This window comes from Cyrtonyx montezumae, unplaced genomic scaffold, assembly GCF_038088225.1.
Source record: "Cyrtonyx montezumae isolate F1298 unplaced genomic scaffold, pur_monq_1.0 scaffold_12, whole genome shotgun sequence".
In the NCBI taxonomy this organism is placed as follows: domain Eukaryota; kingdom Metazoa; phylum Chordata; class Aves; order Galliformes; family Odontophoridae; genus Cyrtonyx; species Cyrtonyx montezumae.
In genome coordinates, this window is record NW_027071848.1 from 21319606 (window position 1) to 21347408 (window position 27803).

Here is a 27803-nt window from a genome sequence, read left to right on the forward strand (position 1 = left end):
AAGGTCATTTTTAAAAACAATTGTATGGAGTTTATATGAAATATCATGTTGGTCTTTCATACACAATGAAAAAGAAGGAAAGCCATCTCTGAGTATGTACGGCTGAAATATGTCTTGATTTCAGGAAAAGACCCTGAAGAGGGGTGACAGTTTCAGTTCACCTTCTGAGCAGTACTACGAGGTCTCAGTCTCACCTAAAAAGCTTATGAAGATTAGCAGCCATCCTTCCACTCTTCCTTTTGGAAGCAGCTATGATTGCAAAGCACTGTAACACTAGACACCTTATAGGTGTCTTATTGGCCACCTTATTAAGATACTCTTTTAGCTCACTAGGTCTACAAAACATAACAGTACAATACTGAGATTTACCTCCCTTAAAGAAATAAAGGGAATAATGATCATGGTATATGAATATGGAATTAAGGAAAGATAACTTTGTTTAAGGAGAGTCATGCATAGGTTCATAAGGTTGGAAAGGACCTACAAGATCATCTAGTCCAACCATCCTCCTATCACTATCCCTACCCAACTACTAAATCTAAAGTTTAAGGGTTTAAGGGCATTAATTTATGCAGTTTTATGAAGTTTATGCAGTTTAAGGGCATTAATTTGTGCTGAGTGAGGAAGTGAAGCATCTGCTTGCTTCTGTGAAGGCACACTTTTATCTAAAACTAGACTTATAACTTAGGAATATTTACAGTTTGCTTTATAAAAAAAAGAAAATAAGAAAAAAGATTTATTTACATACAGTGAAATTTAGACAAATTCTTTATTTAAGGACAGAAACATAAAAGCACATCAGATGTTTCCTCTTAAACTTTGGTTTGCAGAATTAAGGCACTTTAACACATTTTTCTTTTTTTATTCCATGAGTGACTGTTTTCCAACTCTCATTAACAAAGTAAACAGTTTTTATGAGTACAAAATTATAGTTACGGAAATGATACCATTTACAGACAACTCCACATTAGTACCAGACATTAGCAAAGCAGGACTTGATATAAAAGCTTTTAGACCTAATCTTATTTTTGTGACACCTTTTTCCATGCAGAGCTAATTGTTTGCATGCACTTTACTTATCCTTCCTATAATCCACTTTAACAACCAAAAGGCATATTTAGGGAAAACTGGGAAAACACTTCAGAATTTCAATATGTGTGTTGGTATAGGATACCTTTAGCGGGAATGATTTTTCATATAAATCAAGTTCAATCTGATCTCAAATACATTTTAGGAAGATTGGAACATATTTCTTCCCCTTTTTAAGCACTTCCATTAGGCACACTTACCAAATGACATTTGGATATGCAATGTAGAACAAAAAGAGATACATTTAATATAAGGCTTATTTGTTTGTTTAGAAAAGGTAATGTTATTGATTTCACTATGACATTAAAAACATGATGAAGTCTGACTTATGACGGACATACAATTCTACTGAACCAAAAGTGCTACATTAACACTCATATTTCCTTACAATACTCACTCTAAAAGTCACCTGAGGTGATTTTTATCTCTAGAAATGATCTGATTTCATTTACTTTTTATTTAATGGAAATAAAAATAATTAAAAAATATACATTCTGCATTGTTCCCTGCTGTTTTTGAATCCAATCCTGCAAACATTTACTAACCACTTTAAGAGGGAATTCTGGCTCTGCAGAAGGTGGTGGAAGTTTTTCTTGCACTTTTAGCAGTTCCAGGATCCCACCTTGCATAATGCTTACTGTTACGAGCATTTATAGCACCTCCAATTGAATACTCCTAGTGAGCATTATGCCATTAGTAAGCATCTGCATTTTCACATCTTTTTGTGGATTCATGGTTCAGTTTACATTGTTATACAATACACATTTTTTTCTAATGTTCTTTTTTTTTTCCTTTTTTTAAAAACAGTTTTTCTTTCTCTTGAAGACCACACTGTTTATTTGTAATTCTGTTGATTCTGTCTCGAAAAGCTTTTAAGAAGAAGCTAGTCTTGTCCTCCTTCTTGCTGATCCCCCTGGAGAAAGAAGTAAAAAGAAAATATAATGTAATTATATGTGATATAGTTACACTATATACTGTGTTTACTGGTGAAATGAGGAAAGAATGAAGCTTGACGCTGAATCTTTTCCAACTGTGCTGGCAGCTAGGGAATTATAGTTATCTCTCAGTGTCTCAATCAACACAGAAAAAGTGGAATCACTGTGTTAAAAATCCCATAGTGGGGAGTCCCATGGTGTCACTGTCTTGATTACAGCTGGGATATTTATTTTCTTCATAGTGTCTGGGATGATACTATGCTTTTGCTTTAAGGGAAAACCTGTTGAAAACACACATGTTTTAACTGTTTCTGAGACAAGGAAGATTCAGTTTTCCAGTTTCTCTTACTGTCCTGTCACTAAGGGGTCTGGGAAGCACAAAGAACTGGAAGGGTACAGAACCGGGACACCTGACCTGGACTGGCCAAAGGGATATTCCATACCATATGGTTTAATGCAAAAAAAAATATATATAAAATTGTGAGGAGCTCGCCAGAGGGTGGGCAGCCACTGCTCAGAAACTGGCTGGCTATCAGTTGGGTGGTGAGTAATTGTGTTGAGTGTTGTAGTAGGCATGAAGAACAGAGACAACAGTTGAGCATCACTTGTTTTGTCAATATATATATATAATTATCATTACTACTATTATTCCTGTTTCTTTTTATGTCTTAGTAAACAGTTTTTATTTCAATCCATGGGATGTACTCAGTTTTTTGTTTTTTTTTCCTGATTATCTCCCTCACCCCACTGGAATGTGGGAGTGAATTAATGGCTGTGTGCTGAGCTACCTTCTGAGTTAAAACACAAGTATCCTTTTCTCAGTGTTGGACTCTAGACTTTGACAACTTCATTCTATTCTGAAAAAATGTCTGACCAAAGCACATACAAAAGTTCTTTCAGATATAAATAAATAAATATATAAATATATAAATATATATTATATATATATAAAGAATCTATAAGTCTTTTACAAAGTTTTATTAAAGTTTATTTTTTTTAAAGCATAAATGCAAGTCTTTCCTTTAGAACTCTGTTTTCTTAAGTTCCATCCCATTTCACCTTAAACATACCAGGGGAAAATACTTGAAGTATGCTACAAATTTTTAACATATTTTATGCTTTTACCTTGTGTCCTCTTGTTTGCTTGTACTTTCCGTACAGGTGCTTCTAGAAAAATAGAAATGTTTCAGTCAGAAGTTATATGTAAGAGTAAAATTCATTATCAATGTTGGAAACCCATTGTAGACTTGTTATATCAGCTCTTTCTAAACATTTTTCATGAGTTAAGGATTTTGTTAGATTGTCATGTTGACTCAGTCACCTGAAAGATGAATGCTAATAATAAATACAGTGTACACATTTCTATCATTTGTATTCATACACAGAATTTTACCAACATTTCATTTAAATTTTAGCACTACAAAACGATCCATTATTCACACTGATCTTGTGCAGATATTTGCATGACATGGGCACTGGCCAGGACATTTTGCTCAGGCAAAAGCTATTTGACATTGTCAGTGAGGTGTAAGTTCAGGTTAATGTACTTCCCAGGCCTCAGTTTCAACTTCTGGCAAAGGAAGTTCAGATGTGCCTGCAGAGCACTGTACAGAGATTTCTTCACAAATTATGGATAAATGATATACTTGAAACTCAACTGTCACAAGATGTTGGTCACATTTCCAGCTGCACTTTGACTTGTGTAACTGCACTGTGAGCCGCTCATGTTCTCAGAGATTTCTACTTTAAAGGGTATAATGGAACAAAGACCATTGAGGTACCACTCTCACTAACAGATGCATCTGTTTCCCAAGAGACTCAATCTATGGAAATTCAAGAGAGCATGCTTTATCAGTATATGACTGTATCATTTCTTCTTCTATACATGAAGTACTTGTCTCTTTGTTTAAGCAGCAGTTGTCTTTTCATCTTGAGGTGCAAGGTTTGTCAATGTGTTGCCCTGCAATACAGCGTTTGCCTCATTCAGCTGAGGCTAGATGTACATTTGTACCAAGTTCTATAGCATCCTGAAAAGGAGGGAACAGGGTCCATATAAACTAGTATGTTTTCAGTTAAAGCCCCATGGTCAAAAATCATACCTTTCAGGCAACATTTGAGTTCCTTGCTTGCCTTGTACTTCTTGACATTGAACATAACAAATAATTGGTGTACATTCAGCATTTGGTGTAAATTTCCAAATTGTAAGAAGTATAAAACCATATTATTTCTATGAATTTGTAGTTCAAAGGCTGACAGAAAAAATACATTCTTACTCTGTATCATTAGAAATAGAGTTTTACGTAAAAGTGCATACATACAAATGTAGAAGAAACGCAAAGCAAACTACTTTTTAATTTGAAATGATGATCATCAGACAACAAAAAAAGATTGTTAAGTCTTGAAGAACCAATTCCTGGCATATACTGAGGCTGAACATTAGTTGGCTCCTCAGGTTGAACCTCAACTTCATTCAGCTTCTCTCACTTAACAATGGGATGAAAATAGAGATCCTATGATATTTACTCATCCCCAGAGGCTGCATTCCCTCCACCCCACTCTTATTAAATTGAGAAGCCAATAGTTCACACTGACAAATCGCATTAACATTGACAAGAAATAGCTCAAGTTAAAAACAACTCACGTGGTCTTCTTCTGGATGTGCTGCTTAGAGAAAGGTGCATGTTCCTTCAAAGGTTTTACCTCTACTTTGTGATTTAGATATTTCCTCTTGTCTACTATGCCTGCCAAATCTTTTGATTACTTTCAGACACAAGATAAGCCTCAACATTTTTCTCTGTAATGTTAAAGAATTCTTTTCCAAAACAAACATAAAACTCATCTTGCTAAAATACCAACTTCAGACCTAAGTGATTTTTGTGAATAAATACTATACATCTGCACCCTGAATGATCACTTCAGACAGAGGAGGCCTTAGTGATATCAGACTTTTAGACAAACTAACCTTCCAAATGGACTTTCTTGATTTCTCTCTCGATAATCTGTGGTTCTCCCTCAATTACTTTAGTAACCTTGGTGTATTCAGTTCCAGCTATGATAAGCATTAAAAACAAATTAGTTAAATCTGGGATAGCACAGAAAACTTCAGTGGAAACAATGTCATTTTGGGAGTGTAGGTGTATGCAGGCCACAGTAATCATGCTGTAAAGTCTTGCTGACATCCTTGGTCCTGATACAGGTAATTCCTTCTCTAGGGCTAGAAATCATTCATCACAGTCTTGGCTTTTAGATTGTTTCAGCACTGACAGCCAATTATAATAAGCAGTACTGTACATTATATGAGTTGAATTATAGCCCATCTTTTAATTTACACAGAATGAATGCATCCATTCCTGTCTGGAATCATATTTCTGTACTTAGGAAATTTTCAGTAGAACAAGTAATCTGATGTAGTCAAGAGAGTGATAAAACATTATTGCAACTATCACCAACAGCCGTAAAGTATTGTGTGTATCTGTTTTTATTGGCTGAAGGTACGTTATGATACTGACATGGCAGCTAAGGGTAGCTGACTGGATGGATAAATCATGGAAAAGACAGAAAAAAAATCAGATTAAAACAAAAGGTAGAAATCTTCCTATTTGGTTCATTCTGCAAAGCAGGATGCTTATGCAATCTAACATATAATAGCAAGGAAAAATAGTAAGAATCCAAGAGACAGTACTGTCTTTTTTAAAGTTACTGCAGATAAATTATTTCTCATTGTTCACGTCTGCAGAATCAGTGTAGGATTTATCTTTACGGAATGTATGTTTAATTGTATACCTCTGTAATGGAAGAATTTTGCAAATTTATGGGATAAAGTTTACACATTCTCTTTATAGACTGTTTGGGACCAATAGAACATAGTTCAATAGATGGAGAGATTTTTTTATATACTTCTTTTCATTTTCAGTTTTCACTTAAATAGTTACCACAAAATAGGCATCTGCAGTGAATAACTCATAGTTGAGATGCTTATGATAGGTTACAATGAAACCCTCTGGAATTTCATATCTCTCTCCAATGACTGCAGACAAATCCTGGCTAGAGCAGTAAAACTTACGATTTGTTCTTTAAGAGAGCAAAGAGAAAAATGGACATCAGTATTGATGGCCGTATCTTGGCTTGTCTGTAGTATTAGTTGCATTATCAACCAGCATGGTTTTGTTAAATGGAGAAATTGCTGTCCTTCAGCCATCACTAAATTTTTACCTGATTCACATCCAGAGAATGATGCTTGCAGAGGGCTACAAGATTTAGTTCTGTGAACACATGGCTGAACTGTGAGCTAATTCAGTTGTATTCAAGTTAGTAAACTACTAAAAAGTGAACAAAAAATGAATTGGGTTCAGCGAATTTATGCTAAGAGAAATATTCATGAACAATGTTAAGCTTTTCACCTTTACTAAAAACATAATACTTGAATTCTGTTTTATTCTCCATTGCTATTATAGACTGTTACTTTAATCAATATATTAAGCAGAGAACATTCCCAGAGAACATTCCCAATTCATAAAGATTAATTTCATAAGCAAAAGTTCTTTTACCAGTTTTCTACAGCTACTGGTTACATACTGCCAAGACTGTTAGAACAGCAAGAAAGAAAGAAAACCATTCCTTGGAATGCTATATTTGAAAAGAATAAAGTTAATGCCTCGATATCCATCACCTGTAAGCACTGAAAGAGGGATAGTAAACATGCCTTTGATTATTAACTTGAGGGCAATGAACATTCATTTCTGGATAACTGATAAGTAAGGTATGTTTGGCCTATTACAATTCTTTTGATTACATAAATATTTTTTCAGAGATTTAAATTTACTATCAAAAGCGTTCATAGCTAGTGGAATAAATCTTCATTGCTCTCCTAGGTTTTAATTAGATAACTTTTTAAAGACTGAGAAAACAAGGAAAATCTTTTCATGATTGACAGCATATCAAAATTGATTAATCAAAATTTGTCACTTTGTCAGATACCTAGCACATCACATTTGTGTATTTTTTTTCATTAAAATTTCAATTTTGCTCTGTCAGTCTTTAAAATGTTGAGCTTAACATATCCAAGAGAGGTTTCAGTTGTCATAACCTGTTGCAAAAAGGTTAGTTGTAATACACTGAATTACCTCCCTGCAGAAGTCTTTTGATTTCTTCATCTTCAAGTAAATGACCATCACCTTCAATAAATTTGGTCACCTTGGTAACCTCTGACAGGATACAGGTTATGGCAAAAAATTGATTGACAGAAAATACATGACCATCCTATAACAGCATGTAATCAAATTTATCACATTACAGAATTTTGTTGAATTACAAATGTCATCTTTGATGATGATATTAAGTTCCATGCTAAACACTGAAAATACAATTTTGCATGACAAGTATAGCTTACTATATATTAGACCCAGACAGCCTCAGCTACAGAGCTGAGTAGAATCTGAAGACCAGAGACTCAAAGCAGAAGATCAGATTCAGACATTTCTTAGTTTCTGAGGCTTCATCTCTGATTTTAATGTATGAGCACATTTGAAGAAAACAGAATATACATTCAGAGATTACTTAACTAACATCACGCTGGGCTTTTTGTGTTTTATTTCTTTATGCATTTACTTTAAAGAAGACAAGGATACTAACCTTCTTCAAGCAATCTCTTTAAATTTTCTTCATTGTCTGCACCACCTGCAGTAATTCTGGTATATTTTATTTCTGGACCTGAAACAAGGATGTATAAAAACAGGAAAATTAATTGTATATAGTAGTACTGACTTTTAAGATTTTTAAAAACATTAATGCTTGCTTCATTTATTTATTTATTTGTTTGTTTGTTTAAGTTTGATGGCTTTTTTTTTTTTAACCCTCACTGCGATTTTATCTTTAATGTTTTTTAATCTGCTTTTATGGTGGTCCTTCACTGTGTTCCAAACTGAAAGGAAAAAGATCAACAACTACAGCTTAGATGTATCCAGACAAGTAGTTCAAGAAATTTAGCATAGTAAGCATCTACTCGCATTATTGAAACAAGACACAGTTTTAATCATTTTGTTCTATAAGGTCACGTATCAGGTATTTCCTCAGTGCAAAATGCTCTAGGACCACTGTCATAACGGCTATTGTTACATTAATAATGTCTATGAGTCATCTGAGAATTTAGCACAGACATTCATTTGCAGTTTCTATGACAGAGACATGGAAAATCAGGTCTAGAATGCTGGCATAATATAAACATAATAATGATAATTGTACATGGATTATTACTGAAACTCGTTTTTCAGAAATAAAATATTTTCTTTTCTCTTCCAGAAATATTCTGTCTTGAGGAACAGTGCCTAATATACTCAGAAACAACAGTATTTTTTTCTTGTTGTTTTTACTTTTGTTTAATTCTATTATTTTCACTGTAGTAAATATGTGCATTAGAATAACTTGCCTGATTTCATATTTCTCTCCTGCTTGAATGACACCATATATTAAATTTTTCTAGATAAACTCAATCTAAAAACCTGCTAAAGAAATGTTTCTGCAACACTACCTTTCCCTTGAAACTTTTCATGCAGCCAGTATTTCACAACAGCATTCAAACTGGTATCTATTCAAGGGGATCAAATGTTTTAGCAAATAATTTATGCTGTTCAACTATATTAACTGTTTAACTATGCCTCATTCCACCCATTTCAATTTCTTTAAAGATTCTAGAATTCTTAAACACAAAATCTCCACTGTAGGTCAAATTTAACTGAATATGGAAAAGGAAAGAATAAAATTTACTATAGGAAAAGATCAAGAAAAAGATGCTCATCATTTTTTTTCTACATTACGAGAAAATGTCTCCCTTGCAAGTGTCAGAAAAATACAGACTCCCCTTACAGAGAAACAAAGGATTATTATTATAATTATAATGACTTCTGAAATAGGTGTCAAGGAAGCCTGAGATGAAATGCAAAACTAAGTATAGACACGCTGAAGGTCTACCTTTGATGAAATGAAGACTACCTGGAGATCTACAAATAACTCAAAAATTCACACCACAAAAATTAATCCTAAAATAGGATAGACTAAAAATTGCAGAATAATAGTCTCATCCTGAAATGTCAGCTAGAAAGTAAGAAAAAAAGGAGAAAAACTGAGCTTCTATATATTTACATGCAAGATGTTGTTACTTTCTGTACATGTGTAGCAGACAGAAAGAACTTGAGCATACACAGTGACAAGTAGCAGGAGAAAAATTTGCCTCTCCAGGAAATGTAGTTTAGGCATTAGTACAGGACTTCAAAGGTGTTACTTTTGTACATAATAGAGAACTTCACTAAACAGCTCAGCATGAGTTACCTTGGATAATTCTTTCTTCTGTTACTTTTTTCTCTGTCACTTCCACAGGTCGCCCATCAATGATTTTGGTGTATGTTTTAATAATTGGTTCTATAAGGATTTTTAAAGTGAAGATATTAATAAACTGATGAGCAGTGTTTGAAGTGCTGTTTTTGAGAAATTGAAATTTAGTGAAGGACATAAGGAGCTATCATAGCACATATTTTTTAAAAAAAGCCAAAATGCTCACAGTAGACCAGGAATTAAGTTTCCCACAGATTTAGAAAGGCCACATGCTATTTTCTTTGAAACCATCTTAGATATGAAATCCTCAATGCTCCTAGCAAAGCTGGAAAAAAACCTTGATTTCTTTGTCTGATAAAGCTAGGTTTCTGTCACAAAAATTACATCCTGCATTTTTGACTTATATCTCATATTTCTGATTGCTGGATAACAGCCAGGAAACAATTCTTAAAGCAAGCAGATATTATGTCAGCATGCAGAGTATTTCTAACACTGTCTTGACTGTAACTATGAGTTACAGAAAGACAGATAAAAAGACAAAATTCTTTTGAAATGTGTGAGAAGTGAGAATTAAATGATACGATCCAATTACAATAATTCTTGTTAAAAATAGCTCAATTGTCCAACATGAATAATCTTCAACCAAACAAAAATGGGTGGGGAACAGATAATGTTTCAAGTTTTATCTAATACAAATTGAGTTGCTGAAAGCGTACCAACCTCCATGAATCACTTTAGTTATTGTCTCCCCCTCCCTGACTATTTTGAACTCAGGTTCTCCTTCAATTAATTTAGTGAGCTGTGTAATAGAAGGGTCTGTGATATAAGGAAAAAACAGCATGTTATAAATAGTCATAAAAATAAGCACAGTATTCCACGGTATTGTGATTAAGCTAGCATTACCATTCCTACCCTAAATAAACCAGATGACCATAAAGGGTGGTTTGTTGTTGTTGTTGTTGTTTTTAATCTGAGAATCTATCTATCCATCTGCAGCAGTGGCTGTACAATCCTGCACTTTCTCCCATACTATCTTAAATCTAGATCTTGTTGCACACTGTTTAAAAACACTTTTACTTAAGTGCATTAGGCATTTTTAATATCTGTTGACGAGAATCAGGCAAAAATAGACTGTCAGCAGCAGAAGGAAAGAATGCATACTGGTAAAACACCTACAATGACACACTGCTGGAATCGTATAGCTGTTGCTTTACTAGTCATTAGCATTTAAAGTATTGAAAACTTGGAAATGACTTGAGAGAAAAATGTTCGTCATGTTATTTCCTACTAACTGCAAGACATCTAAGAAGAAACCTGGTCTTTTAATGAGAATTTCATTTTTGTTCTGTTTTTTAAAGCTGACCAGACTTCAGCAGTGTCAATAAAGAAAAATTAAGATAAAATTCAGAGATCAACCAGACAGGCTGCAAGGGTATTTGCCAGAAAGACTATCTAACATCCTCTGATTTTCATGGGAGATGTCATCTTGATTTCATTGGCCAAAGCGAATAATTTGGCAACCTCTTAATCTTGTGAAATCCCTGGAGACCTTGCTGATAAAACATGTCTCTGTATGACAAGATGTTGTATTGTCTAGTCTGGGATCAATTCATTAAGAGTTAGTCAGATTTAACTACTGAGATATCTTTTGAACTTGCTTATGCATGGACAATGACTCACAACTCAAGTAGAAATCAATGAGAAGTGGCAAACAGCAGGCTGTAAATGAATTAGATTTTTTTTTTAATTGAAATCTCCCTTCCATAATTCTCTGCAGGAACTTATTAACATTACGGTGCAAAATTTAACATGCAGCTTTTTATACAGACAACTCTGGACATATGTGGTTGGCTGGGATCTACTATTCATTGCTGTTACTGCAAGCAAGCTCAAAAGGGCCTCAACTGACTTTCCTGGGACTATCTCTGAGTCATCAGTAGGCAGATTCTGTTGGCCAGAGACCATTCTTTGGATAGTATCCCAAAGCAGAAATACTGTACTGGCAGTGGTAAGGAGTGACAGTTCAATGCTCATTACTGTGTAAAATTATTATGCCTCTTTGGTGAGCAGCACTTAGTACATCTGCAGAGAAGTACTCAGATATTTCTTTTTTTTTTTTAATCATCTTTCAAACTTTAAGAAAATGGACAAAACTATCTTCTCTGGATGAGGATTTAATATAGAAGAGCAGGTACCTCCAGAATGTGATTCACCTCCATCTTGGGAAGATTTATAAAATACTTTGGTTAAATTACAATATATGGAACCAATTACACATTTATATTGCTCTGTAGCTCTGATTTCATAACAGAGACTGGGAAACAAGGATTAGCATATATATAAATATATAAAATAGTATCTAATGCTATGTGGGACAAAACACAGAACAAGTAAGCTCATTTCACTTCTGTTGGATGGGAGTCTTCACAGAAACAAAGGGTAATCAGTTTGCAAGATAAAATTTCTGCAAGATATTTTTGAGTGCCTTTGTTCTCTGTTGAGCTCCACCAGATTCCTTTTCATTTCAAAAGGAAACTGGAGCAAATAATCATGGTCACTGGTTTAGTGAGACTAAGGGATGTTTTATTTAGGCTGTGAATTACGAGCATTTTTAACAGTTCAAGCCCAACTTTTTGTTCTCTTCAATCACACCACTGATCTATTCTCTAAAACATGCTTCTGATTTGAGAAAAATAGTTTGGCTTTCTTTTCCAGGCATCTGACAGATATTGGTATTTAGAACTGATTGAAAGCTGTAGGAAAATTAACTATTGCTTTCAGTGTTTGTTTGGTTGGTTGTACTTTGACATGTAAAGAAAATTTTAAAATAGCTATTTTAATTTAAAAACATTCAAAAATGCTTCAATTATAGAATCAAATTTTCTTTACGTTTCATAGAAAGTACAGTAATACTTAAAGAAAGTAGAGTAATAAAGTATTTAAAAGGTATGCTTTGAAAAAAAAATGTTATATGAAAAAATGTGTTTTTAATTGCCTATTTAAAAAGAAAAACAAATCCAATTGGGAAGAACAAATGTGGGAAATCTTTTCATATAAAATATTTCAGCCAGTTCTAATCACAATATTTGTATCTTTGCTTTTCCAGCAAAGTACTGAACAACCTGGAGTTGTTAAGTACAAAATACATTCAGTTAAATAAATACAATATATATTCTGTATATGTATATATATTAGAACATATACAGATATATATATTGGAAGGCCTCATTTACCTTCCTTTCTGATGATGGGCTGGACGTTGCTTTCAATTATGTTAATTTCTGCAAGTATAGAAAATGGAATATAAAACACATTCCATTCTTAATGAAAATGATAACTCTTGATGATAATCATCTTGTCATAAAGATGTGAATAAAGTCACAGGTATTAACAGAAGACAAACTAACTTGAAATGCCTCAGAGTATGGATCTCAGTTCTGTTTACCAAATGATGGTATCTATTGTAGACAGTCTTCTGATGTGCTATATGTTCTTTTGTATGTGCCTCATAAAATCCACTGGTCATGAAATCCAGGATAATATATGTAATAATAATGCCTCATACATTATGAAGGTTTATTCAATTTCCTGGCATATATTAAATTTGAATCTTGCCCATTTTTAATTCTTAAATTGCTGATGTGGTAAATGGGAAATCCTATAACACAGAACTATTCTTGCATTTGACAGAGTATCATAGAGTATCATGATACCCGAAGGAGATCAGTTTGCCTCTCTACAACTAAAACAGACATGTACTCATTAAACAGATAGTTATCTGATTCACAGCCACTTCTATAAGCCTTCAGTTTTAGAGATCCCAGCCATGATCAACTAAATCAACAGTTAGAACAACTTTCTTAATGTCTGACACTGACATCCCGTGTTCCAACTTATAGGCATGGCTTCTTGTGCTATTCCCAACAGTTGTGAAATATATATTCCATTTTTCCGTTCCAAGAGTCTTCAAAATTCAGTATACTCTTCCTAGAGTTACAAAACACTAATGTGGTGTTCTCCATTTCTACTGAGAACTGTGGGTAGTCCTGCAGAAATTTAATCTAACTTCACATTCTGACACAAGGTTAAGTTTATAAGAAGCAGCTGAGGTCCCCTGGTTCGCTCAGCCCAGAGCAGAGGAGCTGAGGAGAGGCGACATGGCCCTGAACTCTGCTCTATGTGACAGTGACAGGGCCCAAGGGAATGGCATGGAGCTGTGTAAGGGCAGGGGCAGCTGGGGGTTAGGGACAGGGTCTGCACCACAGGGCGGTGGGCATGGAACGAGCTGCCCTGGACAGTGGGCAGGGCATCAAGCTGCTGGAATTCAAGTTGATCTTGGACAACACTTGCAGACATATTCTTTGGATGTTGAGAGGTGCTACGTGGAGCCCAGGACTCAGTGCTCCTTGGAGGTGCCTTCCAAGTTAAGATATTCTGTGGTTCTGTGATTTTATAATTCTATGATGCTTTATGTGCAGATAGTAAAAGCAAATCCTGAGAAAGGCTGTGAGAGAGCAAGAAAGATTCCTTTATCATATTTATTCCTTTAAGAGGAAATGAATGTAGCAAATGGTTCTGTAAAGACTTGTATTTGCATGCATGGAGAATGGGTGAAAAAGGTACACTGTCTCACTGGAAGCTTTTGTGAAAATTAAAGCAATATCAAATGTAGAGTGCTGCATCTTGGAGACTCTCTGAAGCCATATGACTTCTGTACAACAAGCAATGAACTTTGGCTAGAAAGTGGAAAATAAATATTTTCCATGTGAATCTTGCCTGCTCTGAAGAGTCTGAGCAACTCAGTTCAGGGATTGTTCCATGTCATCTTGAAAAGGAAAATAGCTCCATACAAATACATATAGTAGCAAAACCATTCTTTTTTGAGTCTTTCTCTTCCTGGGCTTCGTTGGCCAACCTTAGTTTGTCAGAAATTGCTTTATTTTTTATGGAAAAAAAGACCTACAGTTCAGATTGGAACATTAACAAGCAATCTCAAACCCATCTGGAGATATTTAAAATTAACTTACTGTAAAATGTCAGTGGAATCTCTTTGAAGGTACTGTCACGAACAAACTATAAATACAGAAAATGAATTTTGAAGTTAAAAGGAGCACTTACATTCCTATTTTCTAATGATTGTGCATAGAATTCACTTGGTAATCAATCAAAAGTCAGACAATACTACTTGACTATGTCCTCTCATTAGTGATTGAAAGTGAACACAGCCTCAAGAGGGTATTTAAGACAGATCTCTATTTTTCTCCATAGGCTTTGAGGGTAATGAGTTAAACTGCATACTTAGTTAACTGCTTGATATTTCTCTCAAAGGCATATTGCCTTAAGGACTTGGAATTTATCTATGCTGACGTAGTAATAAAGTATACTGGAAGCAAATAGTAGATTTAGGCCAGTTCACACTGAAGTTTGTTATGTGCAAATATTCTGCAATTATTTGATGATGAAAAACATAACTTATAACCATTGCATGCATTGTATCATTCAAGATTACACTTGGGAGACTTGGAGCAAATAGATAAGTTGCATTCTGAAGAAGTAGAGCCAAAGAACCATTTCTGAATGATAATGTGTTTTTGCAGATCCTGCCAAAAGGATAAAGGAAACATCATAAAAGTACCTTGATTTGAATATACTTGATCAGCTTCTTCAGGATTGTGAGCAACTGATCGTTTCCAACAGGCAGATCTGAAAAAAAGAAATAGGTATGTAAGAGGAAACATACATCTGCATACATTTTACTTTCATTTAGAGTAGTCAGGGCATGTAAACGCTTTCATTAACTTACAAAAGCATGTATGTTTACATCACATTCTTTTGTACTGTGGGAAAGATAGCCCAAGACATCTTCTGCATACCAGACTTTCTTAACATTTCAGAGTTGTCATGGTTTCAGGCAAGGCATAAAATGAGCAGTTATGGTTTTTTTTCTGTTTTACATTCAACATAGAGATTGTCTTTTTAAATGAAGTAACTTTTTACAGTTGCTGCACCTACGTAAGATACAGACAGATTCAAAGAAGCATGTAGGTTCCATGAACTAATAATACTCACCTGCAGGGTATAGGAGTTTATCAATAACATGAATGACACCATTGGTTGCCATGAGATCAGGTTCTCTTGACTTTAATTCATTAACCAGAAGAGTATCATTCACCTGGTAATGAACAAAAGTTATCAGTGATATTAAAAAATAAAACAAAACCCTTAATGCTACATTTGGAGAAAAATCACATGGAATATCAAAATACAGACACTGACTGTCTAATCTCCACTACAAGATTGCATTTGAAAGATTTCTTTTTCATTACTTAACTGTTTTCAAGTACAGTTTCCCTCCTTGGATAGTTTTAAGAATGTTTGTCACACCAGGCTCAAAGCCACTTCCAATGAAAACTCCTTGTGTCAGGTGGTAGAGGAGGATGTTCCTGAGAGCGTTTTTGTCTCCTGTTTAAATAGAAAAATAAGAAATACAAGGAAGAGATTTTCTAATTATGCTCCACAAAAACATTAATTTCAAGACTACTAAGCAGTCTGCAGTATCAAATATCATCAGGATACTAGAAAAACGGCTACTTTAGCAGCCTTGCAATTAAAAGGAACCATATCTAACATGGTTTGGCACTGTTATTGATGTAAATATTCTCTTAGGCAACACCTTCTGAGATGAATGGGGATAACTCACAGCTCACTATACACACATTTTTTTCTATCTCAGGCAGGACAAGGTTGCCAGCAGACTAGAAGAATGTCATCTGGAGTATGATCCTTTGCTGGTCTTACTACTGTGAGAAGAAGAGAAATTGAAGAAGGGAACACAACCCCATTCTAGGGGTGATTTTCTTTTCTCATAGGTTTTATTTCTATTTGGGATGAAAAAAAGCCAACATTTCCAAGACTAACAAAGGAAATGGATTCCGGAGTCCAAACTAGTGTCATGACAGCCTCCTGGAGCTCTGCACCTATGGAGTCTTAAGATGAGCTGTAGGAATATCTACAGCCTTCCCAGGACACTGAGTACCAAGCAGGGCAGATTTAAAATCAAACGTTACATAGCATATTGTCTAATATTGATTGTTCTTACTAAAAGTTTCAGCCTTGTGTCCAAAGTTTAAAGGTGAAAGTTGGAAAAAATAACATAAATTTGTGTTTAGCAATACATTCAATAGCTAACATTATGTAGCACAGATGGCATTAGAAATCACCAAGGAGAGACGGAGGGGGAGAGAGAAGGGGTAATGGAGGGGGAGAACAGAAACTCTCAATACAGTATTACATGAACAGAAATTTGATATAAGAGACTCAGCAGTTAATAACTCTTTAGCAACCTTGAATGATTAGAAGTTGAAGCTAATTAAATGTACGCAGATTTTAACTTGAAAGTTAATTTGACTTCAGAATATATATCAACAAATGAGGTTAATTTTTAGTTAATATTGAATGTTTTTTTCCCAAAAACAGATTTTCTCTGTCACTGAAGAATTAATTTAAGGAAATCTCTGTTTATGAAAAAGATTATCTGCATTATCAGAAATCTTTTGTCTAGGAAATACACTAGCTACTTTCCCATTAATTTTTCCAGAATTGCTTGCAGTTTTCTTCTGTTACTTACTTATCAATACAGCCTTATCGTCATCAGTCAAACCTTTAAAGGCATCATTAGTTGGAACAAACAGAGTCCACGCTCCAGGCCGTGACAGAACATCATCTAAATCTGCAGCTTTCACCAGACTGAGGAAAACACTGTTTATAAAACAAACAAATCACAAATACATCTTTTGAAGTGTAGTAACTATACTTAGGTTTGGGCACTTAGTTCCTTCATATGTTCTGACAGCCCATCAATTTTCAAACATTAAACTATTTCCCAGGAATAAAGACAGTGGTGGGAAAAAAAAAAAAAAGAAAAAAAAAGAAAAAAGAAGGCTGTCTTAAGAGTAGCAGACTGAGAAAAAGAGGATTTGAGATATAAAAATATTGTCAGTCAGGGTCACAGTAAAACTGAGGGAATGAAGTCCTGCAGATCAAAGGGATCAAGGGAGGCTTACAGTGGTAGTTGCTCTCTCTGGAAGATCAAGGTATCTGAAGTCAGGGGACAGAAATATGGACTGGGAATATACGAATTGTTCAACTGTAATTGTTCTGCACCAATAAGGGACTGTATCATTGGTTAACTAAACCTTCATACTCTGCTGCATTTATAGCTCTCAATGTCCAATCAATTTTATCCTCTTCCTCCTCTCTTGCTTATTTTGCAGTAAGAAACTGTTTCTAAGGAGGTAATAGCCTCTTATCTGCCCTCCTTACACCCGAATATCCAAAAACCCTTTGTTCTCAACTATTTCTCACTCCAGCTGTGCTGTACATTTTGCTACAGTCTGCAGCCAAATCTCAGCAATGTCAAGACGCTACTCACCTAAAACGCTTATCATTTCTCAGCATTTCATGCAAAGATTTTTCTGCTGGCTTGATGATCTGTCTGAAGACATGAATAAAACCATTCCTTCCTTCTTTACTTCCTCTGACCATGCATGAATTTTCAACACATACTGCCTGATTAAAAGAAAAATGAGAGTCTCAAATGTACCTATTCAAATAAAATGTACCTACTCAAAGATGGTTGTGTATTTCCCAACTTGATGATAAGATTAAAATTATTTTTCATCTGGATTTGCAGAACTCATATTATATTGTCTTGCCAGGAAATCTGGTATTGTTTGAGAAAGCTAAAGTAACACAATCTGGAATAAGTTAACAGAATGTAAATGTTTCCAAACAATTTTTTTTGTTTGTTTCCTGTGAGAATTTTATTACTTAGTTATAAAAATTAGTTTTATAAATGTATGTCTGAGTGCCAAATCCTTAATCTTGTTTCATTTCTCCAAAAGAGTAGTTTATGCAAAATTCCCACAGACAAAGACTGATTGCTCATTTTTATCCTAGTTTGAAAGCTTAATTTTTAATTTCTAAATAGTGGTAAAGGTAGATACTGTACGTTTAATTTTTTTGTTGTTGTTCTTTCATATATTTTCCTTTTCATATTAGAATGCATGTTGTTAGAAAGTTCCATTCACTTACTGTGCGATACACAAACACCCTTAGCAGTTTTCCTCCAATTGTCTCCAGCTCTTGTCCATTGTACAGTTCATTGAGCCCAATTTTCACTTTTATAATGTGATTTTGCAGGATTGTTCTAAGAAGCCGCTGATCCATCTGTAAAGTGTCATCTGCAATGCCAATTAGGTAACAAATTATGGTTATTTACGCACTAAACTTCCATTCAAGTAAGGTTAGCTGTGGACATCGATATCATCATCATGGAAATACTGCATCTTTCTTTGAAATGCTTAATTTAAGACTTGGAAAAATATGTCTGAACAGAAAATAAATTGTTAAACATTTTCTGTAAATTATAGATTCTCAAATTTAGAAATAACATTTTGACACAATCCTGATTAACTACTAGAAACAAAGTGGCTGATGATTTTTATGTGCCAGCAGTATCGTTGATGAACTTACTACAAATTTTGCTTTCTGAATGAAGTCCTTCCCAAACTTGTTTCTCTGTAGCTATAGGAAAGGGTAGGATGTTTATGTGGTGATTCCTGCAAATATGTAGGCATACTTTAAAGTGCATTTCTATCAGCTTCTCCGTGTTTTAATGGACTATAAAATATCAACCTTCTTTTATAAATGTTTGGAGTATAAATGACTAATCTAATCTAAGTAGTGCAGAAGCTAAGAGAAATGGTAGTTCATTAATATCATTGCTTTCCCATTACGTATCTGCATATTTTGTGTCTTACAGATAATATTTCCATTCACAAATGCTACCACTAAAAATACTGCGCAGCCTAATTTTTACATATATTTTGTCTTTCCATTTGGTGTTCATTTTGGAAGGATAGAATATCTCTAATTCTCAATTACTGTCTTTCCTTGGGACATAGATCGAGTACTGGCAGTTATTTGGAAGACTGTCAGAATCATACATTCTTCTTGTTTATTTTGAAGTTTAGAGCATAATCTTTAAAGGCTACTAACCTGAGAAAGCACGATTCTGTGGTACCAGGAGAGTGTACTGGCCTTCTGGTCTTAGAGAAGATGCTAGTCCTAGTTGTGTCACCAGGTCTGTAAAAGTAGTCTGCTGGGCACCTCCAAGCTCAATTACTTGCTTGGCTGCAAATAAAGGAGAAAGAAGAGGCATTTTAATACATCCTTTTTTTCTTTCCTTTTCCAACAAAAATATATGTGAAGGAATCAAGGTGGGATCAGAGGAAATGTCTTCATTTTAATAAGTTTGTCTGCAAATTACTAACCAGAATCGGGAATTAGCACTTTATCAATGAGGTGGATGACACCATTGCTCGTCACAATATCTTTGCGTTTCACCATCTTTACTCCATTCACAGTAATAGTTTCACCATCACAGCCAACTTCAAGTGTGTTTCCTTCCAAGGTTTCATAGACAGCTCCACCCATGATCGCTTCAGAGCACTGAAGAGTATTTAAGATGTGGAACTTCACAAGAGCTGCAGGGAGAATAAAAAACTTGGTATACAGATGTTTGGATATCCAGACTTGAATATCATAGAGTCAAAGAATGGCTTAGTTTTGAGGGAATCTTAGAGACCATCCAGCTCCAACACCTGCCATGGGTAGGATTGTAACCCATCACATCAGGCTGCCCAGGGCCCCATTCAACCTGGCCTTGAATACCCCAGGGGGTGGGGCATCCACAATGTTTCTTGATAGCCTGTGCCAGCACCTTACATCCCTCTGATTAATATTTTTTTCCTAACATCTAACCTAAATTTTCCCTCTTTCAGTTGAAAGCCATTCCCCCTGGTTCTATCCCTATCAGACCATGTAAAAAGTCAGTCCTCCTCCTGTTTTTAAGCTCCCTTCAAGTGCTGGAAGGCTGCAACGAGGTCTCCCTAGAGTCTTTTTTTCTCCAATCTAAACAAGCCCAAATCCCTCAACCTTTCTTCGTAGAAGAGGTGTTCCAGCCCTTTGTTCTTCTTTGTGGTCCTCCTCTGGATCCACTCCAAGAGCTTACACATCCTTCCTGTACTGTGGGTCCCAGGCCTGCAAGCAGTACTCCAAATAGTGCCTTATAAGAGCAAAGTAGAGGGGCCAGCTCTCTTTTGATGCAGCCTGGGATACTGTTGGCTTCTTGGGGTACAAGAGCACACTGCTGGCTCATGTCCAGCTTTTTGTTCTCTGCAAGGCTGCTCTGTACACATATCTGTGACTGCCCCAACCCAAGTGTAACAGTTCGTACTTAGCCTTGTTGAACTTCATTCTGTTCACATGGACCTACATTTCAAGCCTTTCTTAGTCCCTCTGGATGGTGTCCCTTCCTTCTATTGTCATCAACTGCACCACTCAGCCTCACGTCATCAGTAAACCCTATCCCTCTGTTTGTAATCGATAAAGATGTTGAAGAGCACTGGTCCCAAGTCAGATCCCTGGGGGACACCACTCATCACCATTCTCCACATGGATATAGAGCCGTTGATATAACTCTTTGTCTGCAACTATCCAACCAATTTTTTATCCACTGAATACTTCACCCTTCAAATTCATATATCACCAATTCAGAGGTAAGGATGTGGTGGGTACCACGTCAAAGGCCTCGCACAAGTCCAAGTAGATGACATCAATTGCCACCTGTATCCATCAATGTCATAAATGCATCATTAGAAGGCCAGCAGATTTGTTAAGGAGCACAGATTGCCATAAACCAAGAAAAGCATCCATCAATATCTCCTCCTTTGGGGATACCTCTAAGACATCTTAAATAATCACCATAGATGCTCATAAGCTGGAGAATAAGATTTCACTCTATTGTTTCCAGTTATCCTGCTTGTATGTCCACTTGAATCACTTGGTCTCCTCCTGTGCAACTTAAATCAAAAGTGAACTTTCAGTTTTATATGGAAGAGAAACTACCCTTTCCTTGATGATAGAAACAGATGCTTGGTGTAATTCTAACTATATTAATTCTAATTAGACTCCTTTTTTTTTTTTTCATTTTATCAAAAATATTTTTTTTTCATGACATAAAACCGTTAGACAATGCCAGTTAAGAGTAGGTGTCTACTTCTAACTTGGTGATTTGGCTAACTGCAGAATTCTTAGCCTTAAGTGACATATATTTGCACATTAAAGCAGTCAGGAGAATGGTAATTGCTTGTTACTTAGCATTCTGAATGAGCACAATTTAGATCTGAGTTGATCATCTATGTGCAGGCAGGTAATGCATTTCAGTTAGAAGCCAAAGCTCAATATGCAGAAAAAAGGAATGAGACACCTTCTGTCAACAACACATTCCAAAGATCTAAATTATCCACTTTGTTTCATTAACTGTAAATGATCAAATATGTGGTCTTAAAACTAGAGGGATGAATACATTATTGCAGAACAGATTTTTAAAGAATCTATTTTACTTTTCAGTATCTACTCAAACAAGGAGCTAACATCACACGGGTTCTTGATCTTGTCCTTGCATACGGAATTTATATGAGTAAAACTACGGCAGTTTAAAGGTAGCTCTTCTCTAACTTCAAAACAGAAAAGTAAGGCAAGCTACACATCCATTGAGATAAAGCACTTCATTAATAAACATTGCTTCAAACCCTGATGTAGCTCATGAACTACTTCCAGTATCTTTCGATTTTCCTGGAAAGTTCTTAATAGGTTCTTCATAGAATAATATAAATCTCTACTTCCTGATTTACTAACCTGTATTTCTCCTGTGCAAGAAGAGTTTACGTACCTTCAGAAGCCACCTTGTCACCCATGATTCTTTCTAAGATTCCTCTAGGAAGACTCTCAAAAGCTTCATTAGTCGGAGCAAAGAGGGTGTAATAACCAGGCCTTCCAAGAGTATCTAAGACATCTGATGTGATGGCAGCAGCCTGAAACATAATATTGGTAATTAATGATGGTTATTTATAGGTTCATAGGTTCATTAGGTTGGAAAGGACCTACAAGATCATCTAGTCCAACCATCCTCCTATCACTATCCCTACCCAACTACTAAATCAAATCCCTTAGCACCTCATCTAAACACTTCTTGAACAGCGCTAGGGATGGTGCCTCAACCGCCTCCCTAGGCAGGCCATTCCAGTGCCTGACCATTCTTTCAGAGAAAAAATGTTTCCTCAGGTCTAATCTAAATCTTCCCCGGCGCAACTTGTGGCCATTCCCTCTCGCCCTGTCATTATTTATCAGGGAGAAGAGCCCCACCCCCTCCTCACCACAACCCCCCTTCAGGAAGTGGTAGAGTGCAATAAGGTCTCCTCTGAGTCTCCTCTTCTCCAGACTAAACAATCCCAGCTCCCTCAGCCGCTCCTCACAAGACTTGTGCTCCAGACCCCTCCCCAGTTTTGTTGCCCTTCTCTGAACACACTCCAGGGCCTCAATGTCCTTCTTGTAGCGAGGGGCCCAAAACTGAACACAGTACTCGAGGTGCGGCCGTACCAGAGCTGAGTACAGGGGGATGATCACCTCCCTGCTCCTGCTGGCTACACTATTTCTAATACAGGCCAGGATGCTGTTGGCCTTCTTGGCCACCTGGGCACACTGCCGGCTCATGTTGAGCTGAGCATCAACCAACACCTCCAGGTCCTTTTCCTCTCTACATTCTTCAAGCCATTCTGCCCCAAGCCTATAGCATTGCATGGGGTTATTGTGGCCAAAGTGCAGGACCCGGCACTTGGTCTTATTGAACCTCATCCCATTGAGCTCAGCCCAGCTATTCAGCCTATCCAAATCCCTCTGAAGGGCCTCCCTATTTAAAGCATTGCCCAAATAGTTTAGCCATCTAGACACAGGCAAACAAAACATTAACTAAAAGCTAACATATTTTAACCCCTAATTTACAATTGTGAAGTCAAATCTTATTTTTAAAAAGTAATGATGAAAGCTGAAGCTGCTCATGAGAGTTCATGAACAGTATTTAGCACAAAATATCTCTTGTGCTTTTACCTAGTACCCAGGGGTCTTTTATGTTAGACTGCGATGTGTGTTACAGAAAGATGTGTTAAAAGTGAAATGAAAGAACTGAATAAAAAATTAATTATGTGGATAAAATGTCCCTTGGTATGACAAGTTACCTCCTTAATTTAGCACACAGCGACTTCATTTGATTTACTTTTTGTCTTTCACTAAATTAACCCATCATACTTACAGGAATAATAGACCAATAGAAAAGAAAGAAGAAGAAACTATGAGACTGAAATGTTCCTAATTCTGTCCACTTACCCTGAGAGATGAAAGATCATCCTCAACTTCAATGAAATCTTGAATGGTATTTCCAACAGCAGTTAGGACACGGTCAATCACATGAACAACACCATTGGTAGCAATCTGGTTGCCATGGATAATCCTGGCACAGTTAACAGTGACAACCTATGTATGAGAAATCAAGTAGTAGAAAATTATTCTGATTCTTCCGGAATGGCAGTGTATTTACTTTGAAAAATGTGTTCACCCATTCACCCAAAAAACTTAATGTTTTTTTTAAACATTAAGTAAAACAGTTCAAGATTTAAAAGGCTGACTCAACTTTTCTGAGAAGCATTCAGCTAGTGGTTGACTACTGAAGGCTACACTGATTTCGTATTCATGTTTTATTTGCCATTATAATCCTTATTTTTCATATTTGCTATTTAATTAAGTGATTATATATTTTTATTGATGTAAACTGTTGTCCCACATTAATATTTTCATGCACTTGAGCCAGGGACAAGTGACACGACTGGAAGATTTTAGCATTTATGAAAATAAAATTATTTTCTGGAAAGTAATGGATGTCTGCACACTGCAACATTAGATGTTTCTACCACGCACTCCAATTCAAATAAAAATTTGATCTAATTAAAATACATGATTTAATTGTATTTTGTAAATCCATGAAGATTAATAGCAGATTTTGCTCTTTGATTTATTATGATGCCATATTTTGGCCACAACTTTTGAACTTTGGCACTTAAACAGAGAACGGTACACATTAATTCAGCATTCAAAGAAAACTTCATTTGTTCAAGAGAAAAATTATTTATTTTTATAAGTGACAACTGAATTGCTAGATACTAATCTTTCCATTGTCTCTGTGCTTAGCTATAGAATGAAATAAAAGAAATATCAGTGGTTAAAATAGCATTGCTGTATTATAGAAGACTAAATTATGTGAATGGACTTACCCCATTTGGATAATGGTTAATAAGCAATTTCTGGCCATTATACATGGACACCAGTGTCATGCCATTCTTAAGATCTTTTGTCAACATGCGCTTGTTTACCATGTGGTGGTGGAGAGCATTATATAGTTCAATATTTACATTGTCAATCAAATTCCTGTGAATTTCCTGAAGAATAAAATAATTAATTTGAAGTCTCAGGAACATTCTTCAGATAGAAAGAGGTACATATTGCTTTACCTTATCATATACTATCAAAACAATTGACAGATACTTACTGTGAGGAAACAAATGACTTCTGTATTTAGCGACCTGGCTTTGTTCAGATGCTGCTTTATTCCAATTTTATTACAAATTGAATAAAAGGAATCTCGCCATAGGCAAATCATTGAAGGTACTTTGGTTCAATATTTATTTTAACTAGCAGCATTAACTAAAAAGAGAGCATGTGAGTCAGAGACAAAGCACGACTGTACTCTACATTATGCAATTGCTGGAATTCCTGTTGGTTATCCTAAAGCTATATGAAGATTAACAGTATTAAAGTTTGACATGCACGTCCTTAAGTAAGAATCTGTGCTGCTTAGTATTCCTGAAAATAAATTCAGAATGTCTAGCTTCAGTAATGTACGATAAACAGGTACATTCCTTTATTATAACTTGTCTAATTTCTATTTATGCCTAAAATCTCATTACTGTTTGTAGTATAAGTTATAATAAACTAGTTACTGCTAGTTTATTAATTAAAACATTACCTGAAAGAGAAATACACCTACACACGCACAAATGCACATAAACACTTACCGAACTTAACTGCTCCCAGGCTTCATTACTTGGTGCAAAGAAAGTGAATGAACCTCCTCCCTCAATCTCTTCCCTCAGCTTTGACATGTCAGAATACTGCTGAGTGGAGGTAGCTCCCACAATACCAAGAGTACCATATACATGATCAATAGGAGCAACTAAAATAGACATCAGACAAAAATATTGTAAATACTTGAGCCAGTTTCTCACAACCAAGTCCAATTTATTTTTTATGTTTGAACAAATGTATTGCCTTTATGAAATTGTTTAAATCAATATTAAAACAACATGCTTGAATTAAAATTCCACTGTCAATGTATTCTAAATTCATCCAAACACATCTGCTTGTTATTTGTTTTCCAGTTTGTTTAATGAGCTGAAAAAACAGATCAAACAAAACCAGATATTGTAATGTTTTCTTTAAAAAAGATGTCTTGTTTTGTGCCAAGACTTATATGGAATGTGAGCTTATTCATTTGGGATCTTTGAGAGCGGATATGAGTGAGTTTCATCTAAAACCTCAAAAATTGCCAAAGTGGGTCACAATCAGGCGCGATCAATCAGAATTACTCTAGTGAGGCTTATTCCAGTGGTTGGCATGTGTAGAGATTGACTCAGACAGAGAGCAAGAATGACCATAATCTCACAGTCACAACTCTGCTACATGAGAATAGGTTGCAGATCTCCTAATTCTCAGCATCCACAGGTCAGGTATTGACGTGATCTAGAAGTCCTAAGCTACTTTTACAGTCATGGAGAGGAACGGGAACTTTTGGAGTATGCCTGACCTCACTGTACTGTAAATATATGAAGTGAGATGAATACATCTAAACGAGATGAACTCTGCCTTAAGATATGCTGAACTGAATGTAAAAGATTAACTCAGATAGAGGATTATAAAGTGATTAAGTATATGCCATCTCAAATTGTCCTTCCTTGTTGCAATTAAGTTCATTTATGCAAAACAGAATAGCAAAAATACGATAAATTAACAATCTCTACTTCCATTTTCACTCCTTCTTAGTTTACGTAAAACCTTTAACACACTTTTAGTTAGCAAGATTCAAGTCTTCTCATGAAAATGAGTAAACAGAACTTTGATATGCCACATTTCATGTCCTAGGTTTCTGATGTCTCTGGTATGATATGGGTTACTCTGGAGTAGGAGGGGAATAGGGATAGAGGTTCTCCTTCAGCAGTTTTGGAAATAGAGAACTCTATCACTTCTCTCCAAACCAGTAGCTGAAGCAGTTGGGGAATTCTACTTAAACCACAGGACCAAATTCAATGCAGGCTGATTTTCAATTGTATTGACCATGTACAAATGAAAATTCGCATTCTCAGACAGTAATTCTTAAAAAGAGGCAAAGTTTCCTCAAGCTGACAATCTCTGAAAGACTCATTTGTTGCAGTGCTTCTCATATACTGATTAATCCATATGAAAATAAACTAATACCTGCAGGACATCCTCTCATACCATCCATCTTCATATAGCCAGGACAACACTCATATAAGACAGTTCTGTAGAATATACAAAAAACAACTGTATGTTGACTTTAGTTTGCAGCACCATTTTTAATTTTTAATTATTAATTTTACATGGTGAAGTAAACTCTCTCCTTTTTGCCTTTTTTATCCTTCAATCTATTCTGTACAGATTACAAATTGATTGTTGTTTTAATAAAATAGTAGTTATGTTTAATAACATAGTCATTAAGTTTAAAAGGTAGCAAGAAACATCAAAGAGGTTGCAGAGTTATGAAAAGATGGTGTAAACAGAATAGCAACATATGAAAATTAATTTTATGAGTACATTTTGAAATGATTAAGCAACACAAAAATGAGCACAGTGGGGATAGTGAAAGAAACTGGTAGCAGTAGTGTCCGAAGAGGAAAAAGAAAGAAAATTAAACAATATAAATTTAAATGACAAAATTGTATGAGGTAACCTGCAGTCTAGATGTAGAAATTTAATGGATACTTCAGAGAAGGTCTTGGGGATTGTATGGTGAAATAAATTGGGATCAGAGCCTCAGTGTATCAAGAATACTTTGAAGAAGCTCAGGAATGAGGAAGGTAATTAATTAAGTACAGATATGAAGCAGGTCATAGAAAACAGATTCATTAAAGACAGAATAGTTGGATGTAAGGGAAACTTCCTTGGTAAATGCAGCGAAGATGAAAACCAGATTGCAACAGATCAGGCAGAGGTAAAAGAGTATGCTATTATAGCACACATACAATTTAATAATAGAGGAGACCAGGAACTAATAAAGATGTCAAACAATTACTCCCTTTTTTCAACATGTGTAATCTGTACATATCAGCAAACCAGGGCTAACTAACAATTGTGCACTGTAACATTCAACTTTGTACTGAATGCCTCATAGAATATAATATCTTTTAAATTAATATGACAGAAACA

The 27803-nt window shown here is 35.4% G+C and overlaps 1 protein-coding gene across 12 annotated transcripts in view; it reads right to left on the reverse strand.

The window, feature by feature from the left end:
- Positions 1–1866: 1866 nt before the first annotated feature.
- POSTN (periostin) overlaps positions 1867–27803 on the reverse strand; it is a 32063-nt gene continuing 6126 nt past the window's right edge. Inside the window, exons 3-24 of one of the 12 annotated variants that reach the window (XM_065730256.1) lie at positions 26835–26899; positions 25379–25536; positions 24578–24742; positions 23637–23783; positions 22147–22288; positions 19685–19897; positions 19410–19544; positions 18444–18592; positions 17782–17918; positions 16978–17108; positions 15682–15812; positions 15420–15522; positions 14986–15053; positions 14378–14423; positions 12584–12631; positions 10071–10166; positions 9348–9437; positions 7656–7733; positions 7148–7228; positions 4987–5073; positions 3150–3191; positions 1867–2002 (exon numbers count right to left, since the gene is read on the reverse strand). In XM_065730256.1, coding sequence (XP_065586328.1) covers positions 1962–2002; positions 3150–3191; positions 4987–5073; positions 7148–7228; positions 7656–7733; positions 9348–9437; positions 10071–10166; positions 12584–12631; positions 14378–14423; positions 14986–15053; positions 15420–15522; positions 15682–15812; positions 16978–17108; positions 17782–17918; positions 18444–18592; positions 19410–19544; positions 19685–19897; positions 22147–22288; positions 23637–23783; positions 24578–24742; positions 25379–25536; positions 26835–26899 — 2353 coding nt within the window. In that variant the 3' untranslated portion in view covers positions 1867–1961. The remainder of the gene's footprint in view (positions 2003–3149; positions 3192–4986; positions 5074–7147; positions 7229–7655; positions 7734–9347; positions 9438–10070; positions 10167–12583; positions 12632–14377; positions 14424–14985; positions 15054–15419; positions 15523–15681; positions 15813–16977; positions 17109–17781; positions 17919–18443; positions 18593–19409; positions 19545–19684; positions 19898–22146; positions 22289–23636; positions 23784–24577; positions 24743–25378; positions 25537–26834; positions 26900–27803) is intronic. The other 11 variants (XM_065730257.1, XM_065730259.1, XM_065730258.1 and 8 more) reach the window with 11 other exon arrangements.